We start from the raw sequence: 25,227 nt of genomic DNA on the forward strand, positions 1-25,227 counted from the left end.
GGTTGGATCACCCCACTTCACAGAAGAGGCTCAACCTTCAGGATCTCAAGCCCAAGGGCACAGAACTTTGCCTGGGAAGCTGTGAGAGCCCACACTTGGGAAGGGACAGAACTCAGTAGTAAACAGTGCCACCATGCCAGGTCTCGAGGCCTGAAGCCAAGTTGCCTTCCTGGTCCTGTGGCAGTAACTTGGCCAAGGTGGAGCCCTCGCCGGCATCCGCAATCAGCATCACAGCAGCATGGAGAGGCAGGTGAGCGGCCTGTGGGAAGGCAGCGCCAGCAGGCCCGCCCAGGCCAGGAGGGGGACTCCTCCCCATTGGTGTGGGTTGGGTGTGGCCGCCGGCTCAGGAGCAGCTAAAAGTGCGCTGGAAACCAGGCAAACGGTCACAAACTCAGCAAGGTTTACACTAACGTCACCGCAGCCCTAACCTCATAGTCTGACCCGCACCAGAGGCTCCAAACACCTTTCTCTGCCTGGCCTGAAAGGCCTGAGCTGGCCTTCGGAACCAAGCTGGGGCTTCCTCATTCAAGTGGAAAGCAGCTCAGTGTGGCCCTGGAGAGCACGGGGTCTGTTCTGTAACTTCCTGCTGTCCAGGCTGCCCACCAGAGAAGCCCCCAGAGGGGTCTGGGGAAGACAAAACCTTCAGGTTCTGTGGCATGGTTGTTATTTTAGGGTAAATTAATGTGAAAACAGAAAGTCTTGATGCTAATACCTTATTACTAGAAACCAGATTAAGAACATTTCTGTGTAGTCATTAAGAGTTTGAAGGTTTGAGTACATCAGGCCAGGGCTGAGTCCTGGTTCTGCCACCTTCTAGCTGTGTGATTTTAGGCAAGTCACTTAGCCTCGCTGAGTCTCAGCTTCCTCATCCGCAAAATGGAGGGAACTCCCTGGCGGTCCAGTGGTTAAGACTCTGTGCTTCCACTGCACAGGGTGTGGGTTCGATCCCTGGTCGGGGAACTAACATCCCACATGCTGCGCATGGTGGCCAAACAAACAAACAAACAAAAAACAAATAACAACAACAAAAAACTAAAACGGAAATAACAACAGTATCTACCAAGAAGCCATTGTGAGAATTCAATAAAGTAGAAAAAACCCTTGCAAAATGTTGAGTGCAGGGTCAGGTACACAGTGGGCACTCACTAAGTGGATGTTAGGGATGGTAGTAATAAATGTAATACACGCCCACGCCCTCAGGCAGTCACTTGCCTGGGGCTCCCCGGCCCCGCCTGCTACACCCCTTCTCGTAGCACTCCCCACTTCACGGCAACTGTTGGTGGCTGTGTCTTTTCATTCAGTCCATAAATATTCACTGAGCTCCTACATATTCCAGGCCCTGTGCTAGGCACTATGGGTGAGGAGTGACCAAAACAGACAAGCCCCCTGCCCTCACGGAGCTTCCTCTCTCGGGGGTTGGAAGGGAGACACTACATGCCTGATGGTGACAAGGACTCTGGAGGGGGAAGGTGGCGAGGTCACAATTTTAAGTAAGCAGGAAGGCCTCACTGGGAAGGTGATATTTCAGCAAAGACCTGAAAGCGGGGGGCGGGGGGGGTGTGCAACACGGAAGGGGCCGAGAGTGTTCTAGGCCAGGTCAAGTGCAAAGGCCCCACGCCATCGGTGCGCTTGAGGAACGCCCAGGAAGCCAGCATGGCTGGAGCAAGTGCGAGATGAGGTCAGGGAGGGAGTGGGGCCAGAGCGGGGGGCCTTAGAGACCCATAGCTTCTTCTCCAAGACGAGGAGTCACCAGAGGATTTTGAGTAGAAGAGTGACCTGATTTGACTTTTTTACAAGGTTCACTCTGGCTGCTGGGCTGAGGAGATGCTGTAATGGGCAAGTGCAGGAGCAGGGAGAGCAGTCAGGTCCAGGCGAGAGGTGAAGGTGGGCTGTACCAGGGGAGGTGGGGAGAAGCAGTAGGATCCTGGGAACAGTCCCAGGATATTGCTATTATAATTTGGTGGTGAATTAGATGTGGGGTATGACGGGAAGAAAGGAGTCAAGGATGACTTCAAGTTTGTTGGCCTGAGCAATCAGAAGAACAGAGTTGCCACTTGCTAACGCAGGAAAAAACTGGGATGAACAGGCTGGGATGGAGATGTGGGGAACCCCAGGAGTTCATTTCCAGATGAGTTACGGTTGAGATGCGTGGCAGCAGTGGCAGCAGTAGTAGTTGAGCAGAAATGTCGAAGAGGCAGTTGGATATATGAGTCTGGACTCAGGGTGAGGCCCAGGCTAGAATGGATGAGATCACCAAGGTACAGAAGATGTCTGAGGACTGAGCTCTGCCAACCCCTCCCCGCCCAGGACAGGGTTGGGGATGAACCAGCAAGGAGACTGAGGAGTAGCCAGTGAGACAGGAAGAAAGGGTGGTGTTTGGGGAAGGAAGTCCAAGGAGGGAGTGATCTGCCGTGTCCCCCGGGTGCTGAGAGGCAAAGTATCAGTGAGGACCAGGAACTGGCCATCTGGTCTGGCAAGTGAGGCCCTGGCGATCCTGTCTAGGACACTTGAACGGAGGGGACGGGGCCAGGCCTGATGGGAACGGGCTCAAGAGAGAACAGGAGGAGACAGACTTTCTGGAAACAGTGGGCGTGGGCAACTCTTCAGAGGGTTTTGCTAAAAAGGGGAGCACAGCAATGGAACAGTAGCTGGAGAAGGGATGTGAGGTCAAGAGAGGATTTTCTTTAAGTTGAAAGAAATAACAGCATGACTGTAGAAAAAATGTGATCATGCCGGAGAGCTGGGGGAGAGCTGCTGGAGCCACGTCCTTGAGTAGGCGAGAGGAGCGATCTATGCACGCCTGTCCCCTCCCTCTTGGCCTGGCTCACTCCTACTCAACACTCCAGGGTCAGCATAAAGGTCACTTTCTCAGAGAAGCTTTCCTGGCCCCTCTGGTTAGGTCAGGTCCCTGTTCTACCCTTCCACTGCATACGCTACTTCTGCCTCACGGCACTTAGGGGCTGTGTAACGATGGGTAAGCCCCGTGAGGGCAGGGGCTGGCCCTGTCCCGTTTGCAGCTGCCTCTCCAGCAGCCAGCACACCGTCTGGCATACCACAGATGCTCAATGGATATCTGGGGAAGGAACAAGTGGTCAGAATAGAACTGAAACAAATCTGGAGACACATGTCTGTTTTCTGCTCCCACCTGGCTTAATCGTGTTTGCAGTGATGGGGACCGTGCAGTTACTGGCTGCTGGAAATATCTGGATTTAGAAGAGTTGTTTGCTCCTGTTTGGGCTCTGTAGCTTGGCTAACACACAGGCCAAAGCCACATGACTAGACACGTCCTTCCATTGACACTGTTCATTACAAACTGAACACATCCACACTATGTCTAGCAAATCATTCATTTAACAAATATTGCAGAAAGCTTGCTTAGTGCAGCATCCTGGGGATACAGGATGGAAACAGACACAGCACCGGCCTTTATGGAGCGTAGATCCATGAAGAGATCACACAGAATTCAGATTCATCTCAACGGTGATGGGTGTTACAAAGGGCACGTCCAGGGGGAGGCTAAATGGTCTGAGGAGTGTGAGGCAGAGGAGGAGGGAGATGGGACAACCCTTCCTCTGCCTCCCCCCCCCAGCTTCAAGCTGCCCTCGTGTGGTTCTCAGGCTCCAGGAGCGGCGGGGCCTCGGCCTGCTGCCTTCAGATGCCCAGTCCCCTCCTGTTTCCTTCCTACCTCTGCCGGGCCTGCCTGTCTCCTTCTGTGGCTCCCGGAAGGGCTGCTTCCTGAAGCTGTGTTTTTGGAAACATCTGCCCGATGAGAAGGCTGAGCTCACTTATGGCACAGGCCGCTGGCAGTGACAGGACCCTTACTGAGTCTCCCCTTCTGTTTACTTTCAGGGTTTCATAGTCTCTGCTCTCAAAGAAGAACCCCCACTTTGCAAGGACCATGAGGCCACTGTGCGTGACGTGCTGGTGGCTGGGACTGCTGGCTGCCCTGGGAGCGGCTGTGGGCCAGAAGGAGGGCTTTGAGGGCACAGAGGAGGGCTCGCCCAGCGAGTTCATCTACCTGAACAGGTACAAGCGGGCCGGCGAGTCCTCGGACAAGTGCACCTACACCTTCATCGTTCCCCAGCAGCGGGTTACGGGCGCCATCTGTGTCAACTCCAAGGAGCCCGAGGTGCTCCTGGAGAACCGGGTGCACAAGCAGGAGCTGGAGCTGCTCAACAACGAGCTGCTCAAGCAGAAGCGGCAGATCGAGACGCTGCAGCAGCTCGTGGAGGTGGACGGCGGCATCGTGAGCGAGGTGAAGCTGCTGCGCAAGGAAAGCCGCAACATGAACTCGCGGGTCACGCAGCTCTACATGCAGCTCCTGCACGAGATCATCCGCAAGCGGGACAATGCGCTCGAGCTCTCCCAGCTGGAGAACAGGATCCTCAACCAGACGGCTGACATGCTGCAGCTGGCCAGCAAGTACAAGGACCTGGAGCACAAGTACCAGCACCTGGCCACGCTGGCCCACAACCAGTCAGAGATCATCGCGCAGCTGGAGGAGCACTGCCAGCGGGTGCCCGCCGCCCGGCCCGTGCCCCAGCCGCCCCCCGCCGCCCCGCCCCGCGTCTACCAGCCGCCCCCCTACAACCGCATCATCAACCAGATCTCCACCAACGAGATCCAGAGCGACCAGAACCTGAAGGTGCTGCCGCCCCCTCTGCCCACCATGCCCACCCTCACTAGCCTCCCATCCTCCACAGACAAGCCGTCGGGTAAGTCCTTCCGGGAACCTGCAACATCTGGGCCTCAGGGCCGGGCACCAGGCTTCCCTTGGCTGTGACCACAAGTAGGGGAAGAGCCGCGGCAAGTTGAAGCCGGGCCAAAGGCTTGCGCGATCAATCCCCCAGCGGTCCCTTGGGCCAAGCCGCAGGAGCCGGTGGGGTGAGAGAGGGATATTCCTCAGGTGGATGCTCCAAGGTAGAACCAGGAGACAGGGAAATCTCAGAAGACAACAAGTGTTTTCTGGCTTCTGATAGGAAAAAAAACCCAGGCCTGAGTCTTCTGGGCTCTGCGAGAGGTGCTCTGTGTTGGCAGGTAGGATGTCTCTCCTGCAAGCTCTCGTACTGTGCCTGGCACAGAACTGGCATTTAGTAAATGCTCACGGAAGAAACAACAGACCAGAGGAAAAGAAAGTGTTATCACAGCAGAAGTATGATGAACACACTGTAGGGAGGGGCTGCGGGGGAGGAAGGAGTACTTTCTAAAGCCCACACATTTCCTAGCGTCGGATGCATCTAGAATTTTCAGTGATGATTCCATACACTCTTAAATACATGTTTCATCTTAAATAAATATGGTAATTCTCAAAATATTATCATGCGGGAGGAATGGGGCTGCTGGTAGGTTTTGAAGCTTGACCCAGATACTGGCGCCGGGCGCTTTCACGTATATGATTACATCATTAACCCCTGCAGCTCCTTATGGAAGGTTAACTGAGAGGATGAGTGACTTGCTCACAGGCTTAGGATCCTCAGGCTGAGTCTGAATTCAGGCCTTTTCACTTTAAAGCTGGGGCTGACTCCTCTGTGCCCGAGGACTCTGGGAATCCTCACTCCGGGGGGAGCATGAACCCAGCCCCCTGAAGCTCAGTCTCTCATTCAACCAGGACCTTGTGTGCCTTACAAATGGGCTGTCGTATGAGGACTACGTTCGTCTTTGCAAAAAAGTAACCATGTATCTGCTTCAAGTCAGAGATATTTTTACTGAAAATATCCTGTTTTACATTTATTTCACACTTCTGAAAATAAACACCAGTACTGGGAAGAGCAGTTTCTTGCTAATTCCAGAGAAGGCTGAACCTGAGTGCACGAGGGTGGCCCACGCAAAAGACAAGGGCGGCGCTGTTTGCAGGTCTGTGGGGGTAGCCAGGTGCAGGGCAGAGCATCTTTCCTCGCAGCCAAGCCCTCTACTGGGTGTGCAGGTTGAGGACTTGTGCTCTGGAGCAGACTGACCTGGGTTCAAATTCTGATTCCCCCACTGATTAGCTCTGGGACATTAGGCAAGTCACTTTGCCCCTCAGAGCCCCTCAGAGCCTCAGTTTCCCCACCTATTAATAGAGGATGGATTAAAATAGTGCCTACCTGAGGATTAAATGAAATACTGCACAACATGTGGTTAGCACAGTTCTGGGCCCATGGTAAGTTTCAATACATGGTAGCTATGAGTTTCCTTTGGTCTTGGTCTCTTCATCTTGAAACAGGAGATTGAAATGTAAAAAACAGACCATTTTTAGCTCTCGCTTTCTACAGCTGATGACTGGTTCATCTGTACACATGTCTATTTTAAACAGGGAGTTCCAAAAGAGAGGGCAGAGTGTGCTAATACATCCTGATAGAACACCCAGAGGGTAAAACGTGCCCATGGCACCAAATGAAGGCTCAGCTGAATGATATAATTCTGACATGAGGCAGGCTGACCTCAATAGTTAGGCAATAGATCTCCTCTTGCTTAAGCATCTCTGGTTTCTGACTCAACAATTCCAGGACATTCCTGAGCTTGAACTAAGCTGGTGGATACATAGTGTAGGAATAAAGACCTAAGTTTGCAGCCAGGCTCTACCTCTTATTAGCTGTTCGCTCATAAGAAAGTTATTTAGCTCTTCTGAGCCTTAATTTTTCCTCTATAAAATGGGGAGAAGAGTCATACCATCACAGGGTTGCCGTGGAAACTCAATGCAATCAGGCATGTGATATACATCATGTGGGGCAGCCAACAATAGCTGAGCCCCTACTCTTTGCCAATCACAGTGCTGGACTTGGGGGCTTGTGAAAACGACAGTCCTAACCTCCAGGAACTTAGTCTGGGGGAGACGGCAGATTCATGAATGCACTGGGACCTATCCAGTGCCCACCAGTTCTAGACCCTAAAATCAGCACATCAGGTCTGACAAAGGATTTCTCTGAGAGAGAACACCTGTCAAAGCCAAAACTTCCAGAATGGTGTGAGAACTTATGGGACCAACATAACAAAGTACCTGAAATCAGGAATGCAGTGAAAATCATGGGCTGTGCAGTCACTATGGTAACACCACGGGGTGCTAAGTGCCCGCCTACAGGCACTACATCTATTAAGGTGGCATGACTGAGTCTGCCTGCAGTAGAAGGGACAAGTTGGAAGGAGGTGGGGACGTAAGAGTGAAGGATCTGTAAGAGTTTACCAGGTGGACTTGGGAGTTGGGCAATTGAGTTACTAGTGGGTCCCCAGTGGAGATGAGTCCGTGCAAAGACCCAGGGGCGTGGCCCTAATCCTAGCACCTCAAGTCGTTTGGCTCTCCTGCTTCTTCACGTGCATAATTCAGCCTGGACTGTCTGCATTCCAAGGCTCCTGCGTGCAACCAACCCCTTTCTCTCCCACTTAAGGAAGCACACCTGCATGGAGGGAATGGCAGTGATTTTATTACAGAGGTAATCTGAATGCACAATAATTTACCTTTTTTTTTTTTTTTTTTAAGCAAAGCCTTCCCAAATGTTGGTACTGATTGTCAGTAACTGATTCCTTGTGACTCATCTGACCACTGCACTCCCCACATGAGGCATTCCCTGCCGAGACTGAGCACCTGGCTACAGAAGCTGAAGGGGCGGGCAGAGCCTGGAGAGAGGCTGGGAGGCCCTGCCCTTTCCTGGTGTTGGACCAGGACAGGAGGAAAAGGCAGATGGTCACTCTCAGCCAATCGGCAGAGAGCTCTTATCAGGCCTGTTCTGAGAACTTAGGGGGCAGGTTCTGGTCTTGGAAGACAAAACCTTCCTCTGTGCTCTGGCCCAACAGATTCTTTGCTCTGGGGACATCGCTCAGCCAGAGACACTTCTGCAATTAAACACCTCTGCACTCAAGCCTTGGCAGCTCCTAAATCTTTCATTCCGCAACCTCAGAGCCACCTACTCTTTTCCTCATTGTCCGGGCCGCTCAGCCTGCAACACGCCTTTGCCCAGGGGACTGAGGGATCCATGCCCCTTATCTGAAGCTGCGCTCACCAGCTTGTTCCCAGCCAGACAGTAACAGGCTGGCCCCAGGCCAGGCCCAGGCCTCTGAGAGCCTGAGTGACGGAGGCCCAGGCAGCTCCCGGCTTCCCTGGCGTCTCACTTGGGTTTTGTCCCGTCTCTCTCAGGTCTGGCCAGACCTAAGGGCATTTCCATTAGGGCGATGCTTGTGATAAGGCCTGGGCCAAATGGCCCCTCCTGTGGCCCTCTCCCCTGGGGGGTCCCGTGGCTGCCGCCCTCCCTCCTCCTGTCCATTCTTCCTCACGCTTACACGTCCCCAACCTCCTCCTCCACCTGGGTGCCCTGTGCATGCACGTCAATCAGGTCTGCTAAAGAGGAAGGCTGCAGGGGTCACTTTCTAAGAGGCCAAGGAGAGGACAGCACGGAGCCTCGGCTAGAGCCTGCTCTCAAGGTGGCTCTGGGAGGCCCAGGACACTACTCCTCAGCGCAGCCCAGGCACCGCCGTGCACATGCCAGCCCTCCTGCCACGGCGCCATCCTAGGGACTGACCAGAGAAGAAAAGGCAGTGTGACCACCAGCTGCCACAGTGAGGCCTTGTCTGAAATGAATCTTTAGAAACCAAAAGGAGTAGACATTTCTAGCTGTTTTCTCTCCTGAGAAAAACATAATCAGCTCAGTTTGTTTTCTCAGTGGATAAAGAGGGGACCATAAAATCATAAAATATTAGAGCTTGTTAGAGGCCTCTCGGATCCCCTGGCATAGCCTTCTTGTCCCAGAGTCTGTCAGTGACAGAGCCAACACTGGTCCCTGGACTTGTAACTTCCAGGATATTAAGGTTCAGAGAGGTTAAGTGACTTAGCTAAGATTACACAGCAAGTAAGTGGCTCAGCCAAGGCTCAAACCCAAGGGTGTCTTAGCCACTCTGGGATACTACACATTCCCATGGAAAGGCTAGGGGGCAACTGGTGTAAAAATCACTCTATAAATGCTTGACTTGACCCCAGGTGCCAGCTGCCTGGGACCTGACTCTCCATCACTATTTCATGTACCAGGTTCCAGGCAGCTCCTCGTAAAAGATCTGGTAGATTTGTTAGGTTTGTTATTAGAACTCTTAAGGTTCTGATAACAAAGACATCATTACTGTGAAAATAAGATAAAGAAAATAGAATTAAGTTAGCCTCATACTACGGAGTTTCTAAAACAACAGAGCTCTCCCACAGAAAACGTAACATGCACCTGACTTCCAGTAAATGGACCCAACCGAAGCTCCCAATAAATCTGATATTTCATTTGTATCATATATGGACAAATTGTCTGGAATTACTTCTACTCAGCATTTTTTTTTTTTCCGGTACGCGGGCCTCTCCCATTGCAGAGCACAGACTCCGGACGCGCAGGCTCAGTGGCCATGGCTCACAGGCCCAGCCGCTCTGCGGCATGTGGGATCTTCCCAGACCGGGGCATGGACCCGTGTCCCCTGCATCGGCAGGTGGACTCTCAACCACTGAGCAACCAGGGAATCCCAACTCAGCATTTTAATGTATAGCTAAGTCTGAAGTCCTGATTTCTTTAAATATGTTAACCCTAAATATATAAAAATCAGTAGCTATGATCTGCTCTTGGGGCCACATTAGGTGTCAACCACGCTGCTTCACAGATAACACACAGAAACCACCCATCCCTCACAACAGACGGTCCATGGCCAGGGAGGCACAGGCAACTTTAAGAAGATTGTTTTCCTAGATGGATTTCTTCCCTTATATTTTATTTCCCATTATGAGGTAGGGAATATGTACATTAGACTGTGGTCTAAAATAGAGAACGAGATAGATCACGCGTGGCTTCCATTCCTTCTGGAGGTCAAGCGATGGTCTGTCCAGGTGAGCCCTGCTGGTCCCACATGCGCCTGAGGCCCGGCGGAGGGTTGGAGAAGGGCATTGTGAGGACGGTGAGGGTGACTACAGCCACCAAGCACTCGGCCTTTACGGTCACAGGGCCTGTGGGGAAAACCCAATCTGGCTCTCTTGCCTCCAGAGCCTGTGCTGTTTTCACTGTGCTCTGCTGTCACGTTTCTAGAATGTTATTGTTGAACAAAATAAGACTTCCAAACTCATTACAAACTACATAATCAAGTGATATTTCAAAGAACATTCTTTGCTAGCTCCTTCCTAAACAAAAGCCCCTTGAGCTCGACTTGGGGCATCTTCCTCCTGGCTTTGCTTTCTCTTCTCTCCTCCTGGGTGCTCTGGAGTGCAGCAGCTCTCCCTCTATTACTCAGGGACTTTGCAGGGAGGACATTCGGCTAAATGCTCAGGCTATTTACAGCCCCGGGAGATAAACCACCAGCTTGTTATTGTTACGAGTGGTGAGCTGGCATCCCGCGGCCTGGAAATCCCAACAATTTGGCAAAATGAACGTAATCTAGAAAATCCTGGCGCTCAGGCCTCTGTGGCCAGCTCACTGGTCACACGAATGGACTGCTGTGGTGAATTGATGCTGTGAACTGTATCATAACCCTGAGATACTCCCCCAGAAAAAATGATAAAGCAAGCAGCATTAAGTGAGCATCCTACTGCAGTGTCTAAGACAAGGTTGCCAGGTCTGTCAGGCGCAGTGCGTCACGTACTATTGTAAAAGTAACACAGCCCACTTCTCAGTGACCTCAGTCAGCAGCAAGGAGGGAGGGAGGCCACAGAGACTGCCCCGGGAACACTGAGACAGCCCCTTCCACCTCAGCAGCACTTCAGCTGCCCCTGAGATGACTCTGGACGAAGGGCATATTGGATCCTGGCCCTGCATCTCGAGCGGAGCCAGTGGAGCTGTAGGGCCTGGAGTGCTTTTATGTCATTTCTTCAAATGAATAAATGATTTTCCCTTCATGGATTTTTTAAATAATTTAAGTTAAAATTACTATACATACAGAGAGAAATTTCACTAGGAAAGTTTTAAGCTTAAGTGACAAATATAACAGTTTTTTAAAAATTTCCAAATGCTGAGATATCTTAGGTGGTGTGTTAGAGTGCCATCGAAAAGAACAGAAAATCCAACCATCTGGGCCTACCCCGGGAATAACGTGCAGGCTTTCTGCTACAGACTGTCCGGGCTTCCCCGGGTAACAGGTTTCCTTTCTCAAGGTTTGGTCTGGATGCTAATTATCCTTTGTTGTGGGAATCCCTGTTTCCAGATGGACTTATTATTATTGATTCTCAAACTGGAAAGAACAGAATGAAGATGACAAAGGGAACGCAGCTCACGGTGGTGGGAAGACGGGAGACGGAGGAAGGCACGGGAGGCGCCAGGTGACTCTTGGCACTAGACTGGGAGGGTCAACCCATGGTCACTGCCCCGAGAAGGCTTCTGCCCCGGAGAAGCCCACAGCCTGGTGGGGAGACAGACCCCCACAATCCCAATACATGTGACAGCCACAGCACAGTACAGTGGAAAGAACCAGGGCGTGGGAGGCAGAGCCAGTTCTAACCCCACGTCCTCTGCTTCCCAGCCGTGTGATCACTCTGCCCAGGGGCTTGTGAGGCTGAAATAAAATTGTGTAAAGCACCTGGCATGTGAAAGGCTCTGGATCCGAGGCAGTCATCACTCTTACTATATTCCAGTAAAGATAGATATGTAAGGCCCTATGGGAACCCTGAGAAGGATTGAGTAGCTCTTCTGGGGTTGAGGCAGGTTTCCTGGAGGAGGGGACGAGGAGGGCTGAGGGCAGGCAGATGTGCTCTCACAACCACTGCCACTATCATCAAGAAATCATGAAGATCAGGCCTGGTGCTGGGCAAACGTCCTGTGTTCAGAAAGAGAAAAAGGATGACATACTAGAAATTGCATACCAGTTGGCATGTGGTCAAACCCCAGTGAAATTATAGAAAAGATTATGAAGAGGGATGTGTGAGCATTTGGAAAAGTTAGAGGTGATCAATGAAAGCCAACACAGGTTCTCTCAGAACGAGCCCATAAGCTGATTCCCTTTCTTGAGAAGGGTGAACGGGTTGGCCAACCATAGGAATGACCGCCCCGTCCGCGATCTGCGGGGCGCAGTCGTGGGTCTGGTGAGCTCCTCCATCACGTGCCCGCAGACCAGCTCCACTCAGTCCCATCACTACGACCGGGGAGCCCAGGGCTTCACCCCACCAGTCCAGGGAGCCCTAGGGAACTGCTCACCTCTGCACCCAGGGAGCCCCCCCAGAGCCCCTCCCAGTCTGACCTCTTTTCTTTTTAAAATCGCTTTAAAGTCTCTGTCTCTCCCCCTGCCCAAGGGTACTGGTGGAAACCCAGGAGTGGGCACAGTGCTTTTGAAAGTGTTCTCTGGGAACCAATACTGTAATATCTGTTTATCCTGAGGTCAAACAGGCAGAAACAGGACCCCTGCAAGCTCTTCGTGGGCCCAAGGGGCTCTTACTTGGGGATGCCTCAGGATGTACCAAGTGCGTTGAAATACACCCACCTCGCACATCTAACATAACTTTTACTGTAAAATTTTTGAAAGGATCTTTAGTAAGTTTGTGTTTGAAATTACTTGGCTAAGTGCAGCACAATTTATGGTCGGCTCTGGCTTCTCGGCAAACATCAGGCATGTTCAGGAATTCTTGTGAAGTGAGAAAAGTGTAACCTACAAATTGTTTTCAAAAGTAATAACATTTTTTATGGAGACTAAATTGAACAATTAATGAATTCGACAAAATGTTACACTTTGTAGAAATTTAATTATATACTTACAAATTTTGACTTTGCAGTTTTCTTTTCATATTTTTTAGCTAACAAATTTTTTTAGGCCTCAAATACTTTTCATAAACTCCTGAAAAGCTTGTCAGCCCCAGGCAGTGTGCTCGTTGTCCGAGGACTTAGAGGGCCTGAACAGCAGGCATGAGCGTCTGGACTCTCCCCAGAAGGACCAGAAACGATACTTAGAATGTCACTGCTGGGGCGCTGCAGGAACTTGACTGAGACGGCTTTGGGAATGGACCGTCTGTTCCTGTGTTAGGTTATTGTTTTGTGCTCTGGTTCACTGAAAAGTGGTGAGTGACATAGAATATACATGTTCACAACCAAAATATGATTTCCCCAGCTGTCTGGATGCATGAGACTCGAGCAGCACACGTGATTGCTCCTTGCCCCCCACACTGGGTTTCGGCTGTCCTGCCTCACCCGGGACGCCTGGCAGGTCCTCGTGCTGGCCGGGGTGGGACTCACACCTAAGCAGTGGACATGTGCCCTGGTGCTCAGATTATTCATTTGGGTCAGAAAATCCAATTTCAACACAACTAGTCATTTCTCCTGTTAGAAAACTGGTTCAGGGAGTGGCCAAAAGACTTGTTAGAGGCAGACCATCCATGAGAACAGGAAGCAGCACACGGTTCTCACATAAGAGCAGTGCTTCCTGGTGACATCACAGAAGCCTCTCTGCAGTGCCCACATACGGACTAAACACCCCAGAACCTCTCCCGCAGGCCACAGGGTCCTCTGTGTGGCCTCAGGTGGTCAAGTCTGGAGACGTGGGCTTAGGGGGTAGAGAGGCCTGTCAGGCTGCTGGCCGGCTGCGTGGTCTAGCCCAGCTGACGGCCGGGAAGGACTCTGCCCCTCTCCCCATGGCTCAGGCGCAGCAGGGAGAAGAGGCATCGCTCTGGCCCACACAGGCCCGATGTCTACCCACTTCTCAGCTCCTGGCCGCGGCCAACAGGCCTGGTCAGATATTCATGGGGCCGCACTTCCCTAGTGGAGGGGTGACTGCACTGAAAATTGATGCAGTTGGTGAGCCCATTTCTCCACTGGGGCTTGGGTGGGCATCAGGCCGAAAGTGGTCTGCCTCAGACCCACAGGGAGGACACTGGAACTAGGAAGTTACCCGTAGGTCTGGGCTGGCTGCAGGCTCCAACTTGGCTTTACCAGCAGGCCCTACACTGAGGGTATTGAGCCCCAGAGCAGCCAGCAGTAAGTGGCTTCTGGCTTCCCGGGAGGTGAGGGACCCTGTGTGCCAGATTCCTCTGTCAGGAACCCCAGTGAGGAGGAAGGGAGCAGGGAGGGGACTTAGGCCCCCAAACCCGATCGCCTCCGACGCTCACCAGACATTGGGGTCTGGGGGCCCAAGATCTGTAAACTCTGTGTTCCCACTGCCGATGTCCCTTCTCCCCAAGGCCTCCTGACTGCAGGGCCTATGTGCCTTCCACAGCCTGTGCTGCTCCTCTAGGGAACCACACAGACTCGCCTCGGCCATGGCAGCTGCGCTTTCCTTCACGTGGAACGTTCTGGCTGCAGCTCCGCTGACAGTGTAAATATATTCTTCGCAGAGATGAGGTCGGGACGCTCCCTGCACTCACAGCCTTGGTGCCGCTGAGTTAGTGCTGGCCCGGTGCTCCGGGCAGGGCTACCCTTTCAGAAGGAGCGCCAAGCGAAACACTGCCGGGTACTCCGCACTGCTCCACAGAAGATGCAGCCTCACTGACAAAAAAAAAGGTTTCCATTCTTCACTCCCATTAGTCTTTGTGGCCCTCTCTGCTGAAGTTCTGACTTCCACAATATGCCTTTATGGAAAACATCCATCAGTAAATAATCTTATACTTAGTCTTGGAAATCCGAAAGCAAATACAGTCGCTTGTTTGGGGCTAGGGGATGGCGGGGAGTGGACAGCTTCAAAACTACCAGCTTTCATCTATCAAAGGAAAGAAAAAAAGAACCCTCTCTGGCACCTGCCCTGGTCAGCCTCGTGAGGGGTGCTGTGTTCAGGAGACCCTCAGAACAGGTAGGGCTCTTTCCGTCTGTTTACAGAAGAGATGGAGGCTTAGTAAGGGCCTGCCCAAAGTCACACTGTGAGGAGATGCGGCCACCAAGCTTTGAGCTAAGGGCTCCTGATTCCAAGTTCGGGGTCCTGCCCCCAGCACACAAACGCTTCTTGCACAGATTCCTGAGTCAATGTCTGACACCTCGGCCGACCCCGCAACAATGACGTTGTGTATACGTAACAGGTACAGATTTCTCATCAGAGGAGGATGTTTTGACTCAGCCGTTTTAATGGAGCCGCGTGATAATCTTACTGCTGCCGTTTTCTGCTGCTTTATCATTTTACTGCTGCCAACTTGTGAAAAACACCAAGTATTTTTCTGACTGATTTTCATCCATCATTTAATTTTCTGACCTTTGCCACTAGTGCCTTTAATAAGAAAAGGGAACATGTTTGAATGCTGAAGATCTTCTAGAGCTCTGCAAGGGTATCTGAGAGATAACTGTCTGGAAACATCCTTGATGGAAAGTCCTCAGTGTCATGTGAAGTGAAGGATGTAGATGTATGGAGATTATTTTTTAGTAACAGCAGAAAATACTACACATGTCTACACTATTTTGCACTTACTCCATGATTCTAGAAAGCATGTCACACCTAAAAAGCCTTCAAGGAAAGAACTGCTAGATTTGCCTTTTAAAAAAAGGAAAGGAAAGATTCTCCATCATAAGAAACACTAAAATAGTTGTAAACTAGTCGAAATCGTTGTAAAATGGGCAAAGGACACCAAAAGGTAAGCATAGAAGAAAAACAAATCAAAGATTTAAAAAGGCATAACACCTTGACAGAGAAGAAGTATACATTCTTATTTTTCTTAACCTGGCTGACCGGCAACGATTAAGACTAGTTGTAGGGACACGGAGAGAAGTCAGCCTGGACCCCTATCCTGGAGTCCACTCCGGTTGAGGAAAAGGATGAGGGCTTTCGAGCGTGGGCTCTGGACGAACACTGGGTTCAGATACCGTACCTGCCCCTACCGGGAGGGAGTGTCACCCAACGTCCCCACGCTCCAGGTTCCTCATCTGTAGAGTGGGGAGACTACTAGCTACCTGGCAGGTGTGTCAGGAAGATCTCGGGTATAAATGCATGGATGGGGCACGTAGTAAACGCCCAACACGTGTTGGCTAGTAGAAATATTTTATTGTTACTACCGTTCCAGTCAAGCCTCTCTCAGAGGCAGGGTTTCATAATCTGGGGTTTGGAAGTCCATTTACCTTCTGATTATAAGCAAAATTGTATGTCTGTGCATCTTTCTAGTTAGAGGGTCTGGAGCTTCTTCCCCCAAACTCTTAAAGGGATTGGTTGGCTCCAAAATATTTAAAAATACTTGCCTTTTAAAAACAGCCCTTTGTAGAAATGTCAAAGGTAAAGCTGGAACCACTCAGGGAACCCACACAGGTAGCGTAGGATGGGAGCCGCGAAGCTGACCGGCTACCCTCCTGGCGTCCTCGAAGCTTCTCCCCATGCGGCGCCGCCTTCAAAGCCAGCCTTTCAGCCTGAGAATCCATGGAGCCCCACGGCAGCTCTGCAGGAAGAGGCCTGGCTGCTCGTTTTCAGTTGGGTGTTATTCTGCAGGCTTCTGCCGGACCTTCTGTCACCAGCTTCCGCATCGAATGGCCTCTCCTGTGCTTCTGACTTGGTATCGAGCTGGGAGGCCTCCCACGCCCGCTCTGTGCTCTGCTCCAGCTGCCGGAGACAGACTCCCATTCTCCGCTTTGGTCCCCGGGGCCACGGGCTGAACACAACCAAAATCTTTCTCTCCTTCATGAATGTTCGTTCTGGAGTCTGGCCTCCGCTTCCCAGGACGGAAGAGGCACAAGGCAAAGAAGGAAGCAGCTGCTTGCGCCACGTCTGCTACCAGGCGGGCGCTTGGGGCCCTGGCCATCCCTTGGGGGAAGGAGGGCTGGCCAGCAGGTAATGGCTGGAGGATGAAGGGGGAGCCCCAGTTAGCTGTCAGCGGTGGGCACCCATGCCCACCTTCCCTCTCAGTGCTGTTGAGTGCTGGGGACAGAGGGGTGAGCGAGACGCCCCCGCCCTGCCGTCAGGTTCCAGGTGGGGATGCTCACGCCCATCTGTGAGGCCTCAGGAGAAGCCAGCTTGAGGTGTCCAACAAAGACCAAACCCAAACTTGTCCTGTTTAACCATCAGGTGTGGACTAATCCAGCCCGATCACAGCTAGGGGGGAATGTGAGAAGTCTGACCTACACAGGAAAAGCTAAATGCACCCGTCCCTGATGCCTGCCCTTTCCGCCCTCCCCCACGCACAGGAAGGACAGGATTCCACAGGAACTCAGGCTGAGAGAAAGCTGGTGAAGTCAGCTCCCCGCTCGCTGGACATGGGAGCAGCCCCCGCCTGCCCTAGGCTTCCACTGCCCGGCACAGGACTTGCTGGGGCTGGAACTCAATAAACAGTTGTTGAATAAACATACACATTAATAGAATAAGATGGAATTTTCTTAGGACGTTTGGTCTTAACCATTCTCAGTTTAGGATTGTTTTGAAGAGAAGCTGAAGCTATGTGTGGTGATTTTATTTATTGTAAAATACACAGTTCAATGGCTAGGTCTTGGAAAACTTTGAAAGTTTTCTCAGATCAATAAGGAAGAAGCCAGCTTATTTGGCCCTTGGTGACTCAGGTTTGTACCCTCTTGCTGATGTGACCAATGTCCAAACACAGGAAACCACCAGGGGAAGTGGGGGAGGGGTGTTGAGAGACCTACGGTAGTGACACCATCCCTTCTGACTGGGCTGCCCAAACTCGGGGAAGCCACAGATCACAGAACCCCTCTCGTCTCAGTTTCAAAAGAGAGCCATGGATTGGAAGGTGCCCTAGACACCATCCTTTGAGCGCATGGACCTCAAAACATGGGCTCTGAGCACCTGGCCCTCAGTGAGCCTCCTTTGGAAAATACAGATGGAGCTGAACAGAAATTTGGTCCCCGCTAAAGGTCTTTGGAGGCCAGCATCTGAATCCCAGAAATATCCCGAAACCTCTGGCTACAGATTCTGGGCATTGTTTGGGCCCCTGTGACCCCCATGGAAGTTCACTTACTAAAAACTGCAACGACTGTCACCAAGCACCGTCGCGGGCGTGGAGTCAGCCGTGCTGGGAGGGGCAGCGAGCCCGGCTCACTGACCGGGCAGAGCCCGCTCGGTGCTGACGGACGCTGCTGTCTCTCAGCAGGCTTACATCTCTTTTTGCCAATATAACCAACTTAAAAGAAAAAATCACTCCAGGAACTGCACACAAATGATCCAAGCAATCCTTACAGCCCCAATGAGGTAAACATGATCTCCCTTCTACAAACTGGGGAAACCGAGAGCTTGGAGAGGTAAGGAAGCTCGGCCAAATCACACCACAGGGGAGTCAGGGGTGAAAGTGCGCCCAGACCCCTAGCCCTGGGCTACCCAAATCAGGCCCCTCACCCTGCAGGTCTGTGGCTTCGAGCTGGAGTCCTGCCCGAGGCCGTGCCGCGCGGGTCGCAGCCAGGGGTGAGGGGAGGGGAGGACGTGGCTCGGTGGCCAGGCAGCAGGGAGGTCTGTGACGGCCGCACACCTGTGTCCCCAGGCCCGTGGAGAGACTGCCTGCAGGCCCTGGAGGATGGTCATGACACCAGCTCCATCTACCTGGTGAAGCCAGAGAACACCAACCGCCTCATGCAGGTGTGGTGCGACCAGAGGCATGACCCCGGGGGCTGGACCGTCATCCAGAGGCGCCTGGACGGCTCGGTCAACTTCTTCCGAAACTGGGAGACGTACAAGGTGAGGACTGCCCACCTGAGTGCCAGGGCCCTCGGAAGGAGGTGCCTGCTGCCTGTCAGGGCCTGTGTGGCCCAAGGGAGGAGGACACTGACAGGGCCATTTCTGCAAACTCACCAGGGTGGGGGGGACCAGCCGCTCCTTCGCTGCCCCACTAGCAACTGTGGCAGGACAGAGACAGGGGTTCAGACCACAAAAGCCCCACGAATGGGGTGGGAATTTCGAAATGCTGGGGTGCAGTAGCCCCTCACCCCAGCCAGGTGTGGGGAGCACCTTGGTCCCAGCTGGGGCTCTCAAGGGGAAGACCTGTCCTCACAGCCCAGAAGGGGCAAGTCCTAAGGCTCCCAAGCCCCGGGAAAATCTCCCACATAGCCCGTTTTGGGGAACTGTGGGAATACTTGGGTCCTAATTCCAGGGCTCATTCTCTGGGCTCCCAATTCCTGGGAAGTTGAATGCTCTTCCTTGTAGAAGGAAAGGCTGCAAGGGCTCCACCCACCCAACACCCATCTCGCTCCTCTGAACAAAGAAGTGGTACCGAGGACGCAAGGGCAGCTGAGTTCACTGACACCTGCCACACGCCAGGCGCAGCGCTGGGTGCTTCCGTTCATTACCTCCTTTGCTCTCACATCAACCCCAGGAGGAAGAGACTGGTCTGGACCCAGTTTACAGATGAAAAGGTGGCACAGTCAGGAAGGGGGAGAGCAGTAAATACAGCCTAGGCCTCTGACACCTGCAGAGCCGACAAACTCCCTGGACCACGACACCCACACGTGGCTTTGCCATGCCCCGGTCCTGTCCTGCTTGCCCTCCAACCCACCTCGCCCTCAGGCACTCTGGGACACTGGGCCTCCCCAGGCCTCAGTCCACCCACTCTAGGGAGGATAATGATAGTACCTAGTTCACAGAGTCGGCATGAGGGTTAATAAAATGACCTACGGAAAGTTTTGCCAACAGTGCCAATATACCGTAAGTACTAACTAAATACTAGCTATTATTATCATTAATGAATCCACCTATTTTTCAAGACTTCAAGTGGCCACCACTCGGCTGATGACACCCAAAAATACTTGGAAAAACTATAACAAATCCCCTGGATTCTAGACCTAGGAGGGTGTTCAGGTGGATGTGGCATGCCTTTGTCACAGCTCACACCTGTGCATTAGTTTACATGGGACCCTCACACACAGCCCCTTCCCAGAGAAGGGAACAGAAGCTCAGAGAAGGTAAGGGAATTGTCCAAGGAACTCATGTTGCATGCCTACTGTGTGCTAGGCTCTTAATTTACCATATTACGTGTGTCCTTATAGCAACCCTGCAGGGAAGGTAACATAGCGTCTCCCACGTTCACACGATGACTAGCATGAAACAGGCACTCTCTAAATAGTCTTGAGTGTTGCATGACTGAGGCTCAGACAGGCAAAGTGACTCATCAAGTGACAGCCAGGTTGGGGGAGTGGGGAATTAAATGCAGGCCTGCCTTCTGCTCTGCCTGTTTCCAGGCCTCTCTGTCTGGCGCTGAGCAGCTGACAGCCGGGCCCTGCTGGCTGAGTGCACTACATATTCCTCACTAATGCTTGCCCACGTTTTCCCCAGCAAGGGTTTGGGAACATTGACGGCGAGTACTGGCTGGGCCTGGAGAACATTTACTGGCTGACGAACCAAGGCAACTACAAATTGCTGGTGACCATGGAAGACTGGTCTGGCCGCAAGGTCTTTGCAGAATATGCCAGCTTCCGCCTGGAGCCTGAGAGCGAGTATTATAAGCTGCGGTTGGGGCGCTACCATGGCAACGCCGGTGACTCCTTTACCTGGCACAATGGCAAGCAGTTCACCACCCTGGACAGAGACCATGATGTCTACACAGGTAGGACCGGGGGAGTCACACCCAGGTGCAGGGCAGGGGAAAGAGGTCAGTCAAAGCCGAGACTGACTCCCAGGCCTGAGAACAGGAAGATCCCAGGGCCCAGCTGCCCAACCCTGCTCCCATCCCCTGAAGGCCCACTCCTTTGCCCTCTGCCCACAGATCCCCTTCGCAAGGCTGGGTCACCGTGGCATTTACAAAAAGGGGAAGGTAAAGAGGTGCACAAATTACATATCTGAGGGCCACTCTAGGCCAAGCTGGACATTGTACTGGGCTGTGCACTGCATCACCCCCTGCCTGAGGCACTGGGTGTCACGGCGACATGTCCCCATGTTACACCCTGGCTAACAATGCTGCCCCACCTCCTACATGCCTGTGCCCTCTCTGGGCCCGTTTCCACATCTGGAAATAAGGACATACCTACGTAGCGGGGTGGTGAGAAGGTGAGAATGTACCTGAAGTGCTCTGTCTGGGACTTGGCGGAGTCAGGCTCTGAGTGGGTGCAGTCTCTAGTGTGTACTGACAATGCAGTGCTATGGGAAGCTATGAGAGGAAACCAGGTATGAGAGATGAAACGACCTGTCCAAGATTACATGCCTCAAGTCCAGGTCTTTATTAAACAAAAAAACAAGGGAAAAAACAAAAAACTGTAAGGAACACACACAGTCCAACCCTGAGTCCAGACATCAACCCCCCACATTCATCTCAAGGCTCCACACCTCAATTCCTTGAGATGAGGGCCCCTGGGCCCTCGCTGGCTGGTCCCTGGGGAGCCAAGCCCGCCTCCAGGCCAAGGCTGTTTTCATGGGCAAAGCCAGCCTCCTCCTGCCCCAGCTCCCCGATAGGTCCCACTCTAAAGGCCACAGCCTCCCCTTTGAGGACTGTCCCACCAGGAACCACCTGCACTTCCTTGGCAAGCCCGGCTGCCTACATCCTGAGGACGGATCCCCACTCCAGGTCACCGACACCTCTACCTAGGGTCAGCAGTGCAGAACTGACCCTGCTGCAGGGGCCCCGAGGAGGCAGTGTGTCGTCTGAGGCCGGGGCTGCCGAGGCTTCCGGAAGAGCAGGGCAGGAAGATGACCCTCATCAGAACTGTCAGACTCTGGGGACAGAGAGGCTGGTTACAGCATTTCTTGAGGGCCGTTATGGGGAGCAGGGAGCAGACTGTTCTGCAACCCCAACTGTCAGGCCTGTCCAGCAGCAGGGTCAGTGGACGTGAGGCAGTGAGCTCCCTGGCCCTGGAGGCATGAGAGGCAAGCTCAGGCGGAGCGTCCACTGGCTGATGGGAGGCTGGCTGTGGCGCGCCGAGGGTTCTGCCCTCCAAATCTGATGCTGCCACTTGGACCTCGTGGCCTCGGGTCATGGCCCAGAGGGGCCAGAGAAAAACTCTGGGAAAACGTGGGCTGCTGGGGCTCTGGGGGGTGCCTGGGGCTGAGTCTCCTCTCGGCTTTCTGCCTCAGCCGGCCTGTTCCCTCCTCACCTCGCCCCAAGGCCTCTCCCGGAGCAGAGCTGCCCGCCCCATCGGGCCCCCAAACCCACAAACTTGACCGGGCAGCCCTTCCCCTGAGTGGGGTCTCTCCCTGGGCCTGACAATGTCTTACCCCTCCCTCCTGGTAAGGGCGATGCCCCTGCACGCCCGCTTGTACCTTGCCCACACTTTTACTGTTGTTCCGACTGTTGTTCCGAACTGCTTGTCCTTGGCAGCAAAATCCAGCATGATATGATAGTGCCAGAAACTTTATGAAAAGATCTTGCTTTTGTGGAAAAAAAAAATTGTTTTTGGCTGGAATACAGGCTTGGGAGGAAAAGAGGAACATTTCATCTTAAACACTTCCTTTGTCATTCTATAAAGACTCTTGATCTAATAGCTTCAGCTCTTAAAAAACATTCCTAAGAAAAACTGGCCCTCTACCCGCCCACCTCAGGTCATTTCTGTTTTCCTCCCTGGTGCCTGCTCTGCAGCGAGCCCTGGGCTAATCCGTGGCCTCCTTCGGGTCCCACACGGGTCCCGTACTGTGCAGGGGCAGCACGCTCAACCTTATTTTACCATGAGAGTTCAGTGGCTCAACAAGGTTAAGTTGCCTGCCCAAGATCACAGAGCTCGTTAGTCAGCAGGCAGGTCTGAGGCCCCGTCCCCTCTCAGGCACCCTTGGTCCAAATGCCTCCGCAGGGGGTCCCTCGGAAGCCCCCCGAGCAGACGGTGGACATGGGTAGAACCTCCTCCCTGAGACCTTCTCGCTCTTTCTCTCCTGTAGGCAACTGTGCCCACTACCAGAAGGGCGGCTGGTGGTATAATGCCTGTGCCCACTCCAACCTCAACGGGGTCTGGTACCGCGGGGGCCACTACCGGAGCCGCTATCAGGATGGAGTCTACTGGGCTGAGTTCCGAGGAGGCTCCTACTCTCTCAAGAAGGTGGTGATGATGATCCGGCCGAACCCCAACACCTTCCACTAGGCTGGCCCCGCTCCTGACCCCTCGTGGCCGCCAGGAGCCTGCCCGGCTGTGCTGGCCCAGCCCAGAGAGTGCCTCCTTCCAGTTCACCTCAGGACTGGGAGGACTGCGATGCTGGACTATGATTTCCCAAGTCACTGTGGCAGACAATACAACTGAATCCAAGCGGTATTCTCTGTTGCTACTACTCTTCTCCACATCGGACAGCCCCTCGTGTTTCCAGACAGGACAGGACGGCAGACAAGTCTTTCCTTAAATAAATTAAGCCCCAGCAATAAAAACACAACTGCAAAACACCTTCATAATATACACGTGTGTGAGCCGACCTTGTGCACTTATGTGTATACCATGTATATATGAATTTAGATATATACACGTGGCATATATCTAGATACATATATAGGTTTGCCTTATATACCTAAATACATGTATATTCAATTCTCAGATGCTGAGGCTGTAAACAACAGCTCTGCTCTTAGGAGAAGAGCAGTTCATTCATGTTGTATTACTTGAGTCTAAGGGCAGATCACAGACTGTGTAGCTCTCATTCAAAGAACAATCCTTGGCGTCCACAGGCCTGGATTCTTCCAGGACTGTCTACAGTACTATTCTCTCACATAGGGGTTCTCAACTTCCTTGCTTAAGATCCCCCTTGGCACATAACCCAATTTCAAAACCCCCATCCCTCTTTATTTCTGTACTTCTCCTCATTCTCAGGACTTTTCACCGCCCACCCATCCACCCACCTATCCATGTATTCAATGCCATTCAATTAAGTACCTTCCATGCTCCAGTCCCCGGCCACTTGTGTTCCAGGCACCTTTTCTGCTCTTCTCTATTCCTTGCCTACTTACTCCTCACCTTTTCTGTACCCCTGTGCTTTCTTTCCAGGCAACATTCCTTAGCCTCTGAGTAGGAAAGCATGGACTCCACGTGGTCAGGAAAGGGAAAGTCAGGCCCAAAAGCTAACTTTCGGCCACAAGGACAATGGTATTTGTAGTCTCATATTTTCCAGTCACAGTTTAGCCTCCCTGTTATTTTAACCTTCACAGAAATAATAACCTACCTTGCCAGCAGATATTCGATTGAAGAGAAGTCATCATCCAATCGTTTGGGGCCCCAAATGGCTACATACCAAAGGTCCCATGCTCTCAGGCCAACTAGTGTCCACATCTCATCTCCAAACTACACTTCCCCGGAGATCAAGCACCACAAAAATGAGAACTAGCCACTCGTCGTGAGTTACTGAATAACCAGGGGCCACGGAGCCCTGGGTCAGCACATCACAGTGGGGCGGCTTTCTTAGTCCTGTTAGCCACGGAGCATCGGGCTCGGTACTACCGGGACTCTTGCCAAGCAGGGAGCAAGGGATGAACAAGAAGATGAGACCCTCCTAGAGGGCACGTGGGTCGGGGTGGGAGAGATGTTGGAACGTTCGGTACTGTCCACATCTGGCTGTGTGCCTATTACCTCAGCAGTCTCACAAAGTGTTCCATGTAGCATGTTTTGTGTATATAAAAGGGACGTGTTTTTTTTTTTTAATATATTCTCAGATTATCCTTGTAATGACACATCTGCAATAAAAGCCATCAGTGCTACTTGGATGTATCTACACTGTGCATTATTGTTTTAGAATGCCTTCCTGGGACCTCCGATACCAGAGCCTCTTTGAGTAAAACCAGGAAGAGATTCATCCATGGAAATCAATTAAATCACACTTTCCCTATCCCTGGTTTCCAACTCTGCCCTGTGGAGTCCCACGACAGTACCTCAGGCCAAGATGGCTTCCTGGAGCCCCACCTCCTTATGTCTAGCTGCGTCCTGGATGTCTCTGCCAGACACAAGCAGTGCAGTCAACACCTGAAACACCTTTCCCCAGGTCTGGTCTCATTTCACCATCTACTCAATTGCTCGGGTGAGAAGCCAGGACTCCTCCCTCCCCCTGGCCAAGGTCGACCCACCCCTCCGTGCAAGGCCTCTTCTCTGCCTTGGTGTAGGCCCTCCTCCCCTCTCCCCTCGACCACAGCAACAGGCTCCCCACCAGACCAAGGAGCCCTGTGCCTCCACCTCCCTCGTCCCAATCCGACTTCCACACTAGCTGCCAGAACCACCTTCCTATAAAACAAATCTGTCGGTAGGGAAGGTGCCTCTGGGCCTGATGAGAAACGCCAAAACCATAAAGGAAAAGATGAAAGGATAGGACTAAAGAAAGTCCTGAATTTTTTGCCCTCTGAAAAACAAAACAGAATAAAACATGACTGAGATTGAAAGGCAAATATTAAACAAGAGAAAAGTATACGATTAATATTCATGCTACACCAAGAACTCTTTCAAATTAAGAAGAAAGATACAAACTGTGATAGAAAACTTGGTAAAGCATACAAACACATTAGAAGACTCACAAACGGCCAGTAAACAAGAAAAGAGGCCA

At 52.3% G+C, this 25,227-nt stretch overlaps 2 protein-coding genes across 24 annotated transcripts in view; one reads left to right on the plus strand and one right to left on the minus strand.

Moving 5' to 3' along the window:
* Positions 1-24,404, plus strand: part of ANGPTL2 (angiopoietin like 2) — a 33,944-nt gene extending 9,540 nt beyond the window's left edge. The window contains exons 2-5 of the mRNA XM_032635825.1: positions 3,850-4,715; positions 18,290-18,483; positions 20,074-20,344; positions 22,600-24,404. Of these exons, the coding sequence (XP_032491716.1) occupies positions 3,899-4,715; positions 18,290-18,483; positions 20,074-20,344; positions 22,600-22,799 (1,482 nt within the window). The 5' untranslated portion in view covers positions 3,850-3,898 and the 3' untranslated portion in view covers positions 22,800-24,404. The remainder of the gene's footprint in view (positions 1-3,849; positions 4,716-18,289; positions 18,484-20,073; positions 20,345-22,599) is intronic.
* Positions 1-25,227, minus strand: part of RALGPS1 (Ral GEF with PH domain and SH3 binding motif 1) — a 283,690-nt gene that overhangs the window by 102,704 nt on the left and 155,759 nt on the right. The window lies entirely within an intron of this gene.

Source organism: Phocoena sinus, chromosome 6 (genome assembly GCF_008692025.1).
Source record: "Phocoena sinus isolate mPhoSin1 chromosome 6, mPhoSin1.pri, whole genome shotgun sequence".
NCBI classification, from domain to species: domain Eukaryota; kingdom Metazoa; phylum Chordata; class Mammalia; order Artiodactyla; family Phocoenidae; genus Phocoena; species Phocoena sinus.